Below are 8,771 nucleotides of genomic sequence, written 5' to 3'. Positions count from 1 at the left end.
ACCCCCAGCCCCCACCCCTCTTTAACGTGGCGCAGTAAAAAAAAAAAAAGAAAAAAAGAAAAACCGCCTATTCATAACCATTATCTCAGAGCCGACTGACAATAGAGGGAGGAGAGAGGGGGCGGCGGGGGGGGCAGCCGCAAAAACGGGAAACGCAAAAGAGAAAAAAAAGTCGGGAGTCAGCTGGGGGAAGGGGAGAGAGGGTTGGGGGTGATAACGAGCGATGCACTTCGATCTCAGATTCCCCACTGGCCCTGAGCTATCAGAGCCATTGATTGGCTCATGTAATTCTGCTCTGATTTGGCTCGGCCAATCAATGCGCTGCAGACCGGCTTCCTGTGAGCGCACGGCCATTAGACTCGGCGTGAAAGAAAAAAAAAAAAAAACCCCGACATGCCACTTTGTCCGTTTCTGGAAAATGTACAGCTTGTACCTGAGCACGGCGGGAGATGCTGACAGAGGCACCGCAGGTACAAACACGCCAGTTTAATAGAGATGCCACTTTATGAGATAAAAGAAGGGAATATGGTATTTGAATCAGTGGGTTTAATGTAGGTTCAAACTTGAGTTAATTGCAGTTACATTAATATTCATGAAATTACAGCCCGGTTTGAACATCAGTATCAGCCATATATACAGTGTACATATATACGCTAAATTGATTTAATGGCCTTTCTGTTTCTATTTTCACACTCACAACCTACTTTCCTGTTTCTCCCCTTGCATTATTCCATCGGCTTTATATTTCGCCGATCCAGCATCCTGTGCAGTGACTGGGTAGCATATTTCATATACTTCTTTTTATAAATAAAATAATGTTTTTTAAGTTAGAAATAGATATCGATCCACATCAGACCACCTCCGGTGCCGACGTCAGCGTGCGGCTTTGTCGGGAACCGGACGACGGGAAATTATGATGCTACCGAGCCAAACTAAGAATAAATCAAGAATTCAGAGACTTGGACTCGCATACAAAAACATGGGGAAACAAGCAGCACAGGCTCCCACGAAACCCCATTAAGGAGCTTTAAAAGTGGCCAAATGGGCACATTTTTCTTTTAGTTTAGTCTCAGAGCAATAATTGAGCAAACATCTGCGCAAAGACGGACGGGGAAAAAACAGGAAGTGCTAATGGTTGATTCTGCAACATTTTTATGGCCATCAGTTCCAAACGTGGAGCCTCAGAAGTGTGAGTTGTGCTTAACACTGCAAAGCCTTTTCATATAATACTGAATGAAAGCAGCTCTCTAATCTGTCTCCGGTCATTACACACTCACACACGCACTCTCTCACACTGACACACACACACACACTGGGCCACTGCAATTACCAAACAAACATAACAGCACTTCATTCTCTGCTTAATTTAGCCATTGATTTTTTCGACCGGCAGATCACACTATAGATAGCACAAGACATCAGCTCGCCCTGTTTTATGGTCTGTTATGGTCCGCAAAGAGCAACACCCTCACCTTCTGTTTGTGTAACAGGCACGTGTATGCGCGCGCACGCACGCACGCACGCACGCAAACACACACAAACAAAGGCACGCACAGTGAAAGGAGAGAAGAAAGGACGTTTCCTCCGGGATCCTGTGCAGAAAAAGAGAAAACGCTCCTCCCTGCCTGCTACTGTGAGGAGATCTAACTGGGGCCGAGTGTGTGATTGCTGTTTGTGTGTTTACAGCTGCTGTCCCCTGCAGCGTGTGCGGCTCCACTTGGATCAGATGTGAACCAGTCGAGCCGCGCCACTGCCACGCCAACACGCACACACAGCTGCTTCAGAACAGTATTTATGGATTTGCAACACGGCGGCCACTTTTATTTGGGGTTTGTGCCATTATATGGCTATTAAATTAATATCTCATTACTTTATTGGTCCAATTCCCCTCACTTCTGCCACTTTATTTCTCAGTTCATTTTTAATACACCGTCACCGTTCCAATTACCCCTGCAATCTGGCAACAAAATCTCCTCAAAGGTCGACAGAGGCCCAGAACTCTGAAGAAGATGGAAAATACCATTCACCTCATTTGTGGATTTTCAAAAGCTAAAGCAGCACCAAAAAAACCGACTTGAATGAAGTCATAGGTGGTGCTCCACTGAGAGCGATGGGCCAAAGTATTTGACGAAGTAAGTAAGCAAAACAGCCAATCAGTCCGAGAAACTGACACGTGGATAGACGGCCAGGTATTATACAAGAATTTCCTTTTCTACTAGATTATACAAAACAACAAGCTGTCACCTCAACAAATCAAGGATGTAGCAGGACAAAATCCAGATTCACATAAATACATTGAAAAAGGTCAAACTCGGCATAAAGAACTCGAGCTTACTGAGCGATGCACGCTTGGGTAATACTGCACACGGCTCCCTGCAGCAAGGTTTAAAGCCCGGCACAAGCGAGACACAAAGACCCCGGCCGCTGACTTACAGGCGTTGGTGACGGCGAAGCTGTTGGCCGTCTCGATGTTGTCCACGTGAGGCACCAGGGTGAACGGGGCTTCCGAGGCGTTGGGGCTGGTGTTGTGCAGGAAGATGGCCAGGCGGAAGGCCGTGTACTCTTGATCGGTGTTTCTGATGAACAGACCACCTGCAAGGGAGAGAAGGGACACGCTGTGAAATAATGTAAATACATTATATCTCGTTATATATGGACGATATATATATGTATATGCGTATATATATATGTATATGTAATATATATATATGCATATGTAATATGTAATATATATATATATATGCATATATATATATATATATATATATATATATATATATATATGCATATGTAATATGTAATATATATATATATATACATATATATACATATATATATATATATATATGTATACACATATATATATACATATATATGTGTATACATATATATGTATATATATATATGTATACACATATATATATACATATATATATATATATATATATATATATATATATACATATATATATATATATATATACATATAAACACCTATGAAATGGAGAGCAAGAGAGAGAGAGAGAGATATACTGTTCATAGAATATCAAAAGTCATACAGGTTTGGGGCGGTGCAGTAAGACCAACTCGTCCAATCATGAGAAAGGACTGATAAATCAACAATTACAATCATAAGATTTATTTCACACATTATCTTGTAAAGCCTCTTCAAAAAGAAACCTGCGAGATGACTGAACAAACTTGCATCCGCACTGCACTCAAAAACTGTTTACAAGCTGGCAGCCACTTCCTGTTTCGCCCACAGCCAACGCCGAGCCGTAGCTCCGCCTATTTCCCTAACTGGATGGTGACTGGTCAAGAAATGGTTTTTGTTTTTGTTTTTTCAACGTTTCAGCAATTCCAGTTTCCCAAAATGTTGACTGGACTCTGCCGAAGATCCGCAAAGACTGGGGTGGATTTTGAACATGGTTTAAAAAAAAAAAAAAAACATATTTGGACAAATGAAAGATATATTTTTTTAAAGGAACCAACCATCCTGTCAAAGTGAGCACAACTACTAAAAAGGAGAAAAAAAAGAAGCTGTGTAAATCTGACAGGATACAAGCTCCCGATGCTTAAATCCCTTCTCGCGTTTTTATTAAGACCCAGACTAGTTTTGATTAGCACATAAATCTCCCTTATTTTTCATATTAACGTCGGCAGGCGATGTGATATGTTATGCACTAAATATCACTCTGGATCAACAGCGGTTTTCGTGCAGAGGCAAAGCGCAGCCTCGTCCTTGCGCTGCGTAAATGTCAGCGCCGTGTCGGGCTATAGAAGCGGTTTGTTTCACATTTGAATAAAACTTGAGGCAACGCTGGTGAGGACGAAACCAAACAAATGTCATTTCAAGCAAAATGCCAGCAAAATGTTCTTTGTACGGCTGACCTCTATTAAAAAAAAAAAAAAAAAAAAAAGAACAAGTTAAAGGACACACAGTTAACTATAGAATACTTCACATCCGTTTGATTGATGCAATACTTGTGTATTCAGACGGTGACTCGCAAAACAAAGAGTATTCAGCTGGATGTTTGAACGCACTTCAAATTTTGCAGGCCAAGACTTCGCCATGAATAAATGAGGATCTGAATCAAGTTTTTGGCTCAGTTCCCGGTGAATCAGCTGTGATTTGCTCTTCAGCTGGATGTCGGGCTAAATGAGACCCACCAGGAGGAAGCTCACACTTTGAAGTGCCACGGGCGCCATATGGTTTGTCAAAAACAAGTCTTGCCGGTGTTTGGCCCTGAAGAACCGCAGACGCGTCGGCCATCTACTGTGTTTGCCGTCGCTGATGCAGATGCACTTCGTCGACGAGCTAAAGTCACACTCTTCATCCAGTCTGAGCGGCAACACGCCGTCATCACTGCAGGCAGAGCAAAGTCCCCAATCGTCATCGTCTTCTTCTTCTTGAGGAACAGCTAGCTGCAGTTTGATGCTCAGATCTCAACCCAGGAGACATCCTGGGCTGGAAGTTAACCTCGACTGTGGAAGGCTTGTTTTTTTGGTTTTTTCTATTGTTTTCTGACGTTGCATTTCACGTAACAAACGGTTGTTTGCCTCCTACAACTGGACCTGGACCTCCACCCCTCCAACGTCTTCTTCTCCTTCAAGCCACAGGAAATGCACGCGGCACTTGTTTCATCCCGTCTGCTCGTCGACGCTACTGCGGCTGTTCGGCTGTCAGTCGCGGGTGAGAAGAGCCAGAAAGGTGCTTCCTGCGACGGAACGCTGCAGGAATATCCTGTCACTTCCGTAAAGCAACGTTCATTCTTGCTTATTTTAACAATGCAGCATTCCGGGAATCAGAAAATGCGAGGTTAGCTCACTTTCCGGATGCAAAGGAATGAGCAGCTGTTCCCAGTGTGAAATGCATGCCGGGAAAGGCCGCAGCTCACATCGGTTCTGGGAAAGGATCGGCAGGTGTGTCTGCACCTGCACACCTGGCTGTGGTATCAAGATGAGATCTGACGGGTGAGAAGACGCTGGATAACTGAATATTAATCACTGAAACCTCCTCAACCCTGATTTATACTCCGTCAACAACACATCCGTCAGGATGGCGCAGTGGTCCAACCCTCTCACCACCACCCAACCCCGACTCAAAGCCATCACATCCAGGTCCCGCGACAGAGCCCAACCTCTGACCTCCCTGCAGGGGCTCCAAAGAGAGGGGACGGGTGGAGATGAAGGCATCACCTCGATATGTACCTTAGATGTTTGGCTGTTTTTTGTTTTTTAAAGGATGCAGTTTGAGCACCGAGTCATTTACCCTCAGCCTGACTGGTCCTCTACTCCACTTTAAGCTGAGGCCATGAATAAAGAAAGACATTTTTAAAAAAAACAAAACGAGAGACAGTAGAAAAAGGCAAGAATGGCAGCTCTTCGGTTCATTTATGTAATTTTTAAAAAATATATATCTATGTTTTCGAGGGGGGGGGGGGGGGCATGACGACGAGGTCACAGTTTGCCCTTCTTTTCATCCCGCTGCCTTTTAAATCAAGCCGGTCGATGTGGCTGCTGCCGGAGCATGAATCCATCACTGGCCTGATCTGTTCCCTCCCACAGCACAGCACAGCACACACGCACACACGCGCGCGCATACCAGTAAGAAATACAGAAAACAAAAACGGGGAAAAAACAAAACTGTGAAACGCTTCGACATAAACTGCTTTATTTGTCCTTGGAATGAAGATCAAAGTGGGCGCCGTGGACGCTGCCGGGACCTCCGGGGAGGATGGAGTGAAGCGGGGGGGGGGGGGGGGGGTCTTTCAGAGTGTTAACAGCAGTCAATGCACAGGCAGCCTGCATTGGGAATACACACACACACACACACACACACACACACACACACACACACACACACTTTGCTGCTCTGATCTGCTGCAGTGGCGGAGCGCTCTGGGGTAGCCTGCAGATGAAGACAAAAAAAAAAAACCCGCGTGGGGCGCGTGCGTGTGCGCAGGTTACGCGTGCAAATTGTGCGCGTGTGCCCCCCTTTGATGAAATAAAAGAGATGCAAGAAGGGACGCGGGAAAGAAGTAGCTGTGCACGCGGCACGGAGGTGTTAAACGTCGGGGTAGCAGACAGGACGTCCACGCGCATCCATCCACATGATTCATGGTTCCGGCTCTCGCTCTCTCTCCCTCTCCCTCTCTCTCTCTCTCTCTCTCACACACACACACACACACACACACACACACACACACACACACACACACACACACCAACAACAACAAAAATGTAAACGCGGGTCCGCGGATGGCGCGGGGCACGCACTCACCGATCTGCACGCTGCTCGGGAAAGCTCCCATCGTCAGTCCCCAAAAGCCGGAGAACATCAAGAGGAAGCAGTCTGGAGAAGAAATCCTCATTTTGCTCCGGTTATAAACTGATGAGAGACATCGAGCAGCTTTAATCAACAGCCCCGGGACGAGCGCAACATCACAGGGTCCAGAAGAGAAAAAAAAAATTAAAAAAATCAAGGGTTGGGACCGCGGGAGGGGGGGAAAAAAAAAAATCAGGTTTAGAGAAGAAGAAAAACTGTCTAGTGTTAAATATCCATGTCTGCTCCCTCTTCTTCTCTCTCCTCTTCCTCTTCTTCTTCTTGGAAATCCTCGTGTAGAGCCGCTCGCCTGCCTGTGCCGTCAGAACCGTCCGTCCGGCGCTGGAGATTTTGCGCACAACACCATGAAGATGAGGAGGGGAGGGGGAGGAGGAGGAGGAGGAGGAGGAGAAGGGGTGGGGGGAGGGTGGAGGGGAGGGGACGGGCGGGGGCAGGCAGGCAGGCAGGCAGCAGCCAGCAGCGGCCGGTGCTTCTGCATGCGGCTCAACATGCAGCCCTTTTTGTTTTCTTAATTTCTGTCCTGTTTCCGAGTGGACCGGGGGCCGGGCCGCCGGGCAGCCGGGCCGCCGGGCCGCAGGGGCGGCGTGCCGGGCCGAGGGGTGACAAATCTGCGAGCAGCGCGTTTCAAGGCAAAAAGAAAACTTGCGGAGCCGCTAATTCGCCCATGAAGGATGATGACGGAGGATCTCCCCTCCATGCACCGTGTGACAATTAACACACGTGTGTGTGTGTGTGTGTGTGTGTGTGTGTGTGTGTGTGTGTGTGTGTGTCGAAACGAGCGATGATTTGGTCACACGCGCTGAAGGCTGGCTGGCTGGCTGCGCGCAGGTGATATTTAAATGCGGTTTATTGCTCAAATTAACAAGGTTCGAATTAACAAGACTCAGCCAGCAGTGTTCCCAGCACCATGACTTTGTATTTGTGCAAATACCATGATTGCAAGGTGATGTTTATCACGATGCAGCTGGATGAGTTCAAGTTGCAGATCTATTGTCTCGAAGGCTCAATCTAACCAGTCAGTATCATGCAACACATCACCAGCTTCACTAAGTTGGAAGCATGGAATGCCTTCGACTTCACATATTCAGCAAATTCCATTCTAACAATGCATTTCAAATAATATATGTGTCACTGCCCTCTCAGTAAACTCTAATCTTCTTTATTTATTTACCTTTCAGTTGTTTTGCTTGACCATGAACTCACAGAGGCACAGTTCCTCTCTTAGGTTAGTGGCAACACGCCCAGCCAGGTGTTTAGCTCCGCCCCCTGAGATTGCCGCTTGTTTCGCCTTCTTCCAAACAAGCTAACACTACCAGGGTTTACATGAACACTTTTCAGTCACTTTGATGGAAATCGTTCCGATTGGAGATTTTATGTCAACTGCTTTAGGACATCTATTCTGATTCGGTGTTTACATGTGTCACTGTATTTATTCAGAACAGATCACTGAAAACATCATGTGACTGATCAAAAGTCACGTGGAGATCAGTCTGGCGTCTGATCTGCCCGGCAGTTGCTTTTATTCAAGCAACAGCCTGAATCTGGCGCTCATACTGATCGTTCTTGTTCCCCTTTTTCCTGTCGTTTCGAATGTGTCCAGTCTATTCTGGCTTGACTGACTTTTTTCTTCTTCTTTGAGAGTCTGTATTAAAAGCAACATCTCCGCCACAGACCAGTTCTGTGTGCTGTGCTTTGGAAGCCGCCAGAGAACGTCACTGCATATTTATGTCAAGACTGAGCATGCGCAGAAAAGAAGGCAGCCTGACAACATTCACTCTCACCGCAGACATGGTAAAATGTTACTGATCAATGGCTTTTGGAAAAGGGATTTTGTACTTTGAATGAACTTCGATTCGGTTTAGGCTTGTTTATTATGATTGAGGCGTTTATATGGAGCATTTTTAATCATTTGGTTTGGGCTTCTAACCTGATTATAATTTCAATATCGGTTCCGTGTAAACCTGGCTACTATCCTGGAGATTTTTTATTTTTTTATTTATTTATTTATTTTTTTTGCTGCCTTGACTAGAGTTAGGGTTTAATAAAACAAACACAAATACATTGTATGACGTAACGTGGGACCCTTTAAAAACAGAAGATGACAAGGCAAAGAGACGTCGCTGCGACGCTGCACCGCTGAGATTAGCTGAGGTGCTAAAATTTGGATGGAATTTCTTCATTTCAAGTGGAAGAAGAAGAACAGTAGAATGGTGACAATTTATATTTTTTCTACTCCACACAGTCTTTGGTCAGAATAAGTCAAACGTTATGCCAAACACTGCTTGCTATGGAGCAGTGACCCACATCTAATGTAACCCCTCCCACAAATAGGAGCCCAGTGGCAGAAAATAGAAAAAAATAATGTGACTGGTCCAGCTGAGACGTGACAGAGAGAGCAGATGTTCCAGATGGTTCGGGGGGGAAG

At 45.6% G+C, this 8,771-nt stretch overlaps 1 protein-coding gene across 2 annotated transcripts; it reads right to left on the bottom strand.

The window, feature by feature from the left end:
* Positions 1-1,917: 1,917 nt before the first annotated feature.
* Positions 1,918-7,840, bottom strand: LOC142900275 (glutamate receptor 4-like). 2 transcript variants are annotated; one of them, XM_076044461.1, is made up of 3 exons: positions 7,518-7,840; positions 6,284-6,391; positions 1,918-2,592 (listed from the first exon to the last, which is right to left on the bottom strand). In XM_076044461.1, the coding sequence occupies exons 2-3, from the start codon at positions 6,372-6,374 to the stop codon at positions 2,306-2,308; spliced, it is 378 nt and encodes a 125-aa protein (XP_075900576.1). In that variant the 5' UTR covers positions 6,375-6,391; positions 7,518-7,840; the 3' UTR covers positions 1,918-2,305. The 2 variants fall into 2 exon arrangements, with proteins under 2 accessions (XP_075900576.1, XP_075900575.1); XM_076044460.1 differs by lacking the exon at positions 7,518-7,840 and having other exon boundaries at positions 6,284-6,685.
* Between the last annotated feature and the right edge of the window lie 931 nt (positions 7,841-8,771).

Source organism: Nelusetta ayraudi, unplaced genomic scaffold, assembly GCF_046127955.1.
Source record: "Nelusetta ayraudi isolate G7.1 ecotype Tasmania unplaced genomic scaffold, CSIRO-AGI_Nayr_v1 ptg000081l, whole genome shotgun sequence".
Lineage (NCBI taxonomy): Eukaryota > Metazoa > Chordata > Actinopteri > Tetraodontiformes > Monacanthidae > Nelusetta > Nelusetta ayraudi.
This window is presented reverse-complemented; position numbering and strand designations above follow the sequence as displayed.

Bases quoted from the DNA above. Each gene is read 5' to 3' on its own strand.
- LOC142900275 (XM_076044461.1), bottom strand. From the start codon at position 6,374: ATGAGGATTTCTTCTCCAGACTGCTTCCTCTTGATGTTCTCCGGCTTT. The intron at 2,593-6,283 runs GTGAGTGCGTGC...TCTCCCTTGCAG, and splicing joins CCCGAGCAGCGTGCAGATCG to GTGGTCTGTTCATCAGAAAC.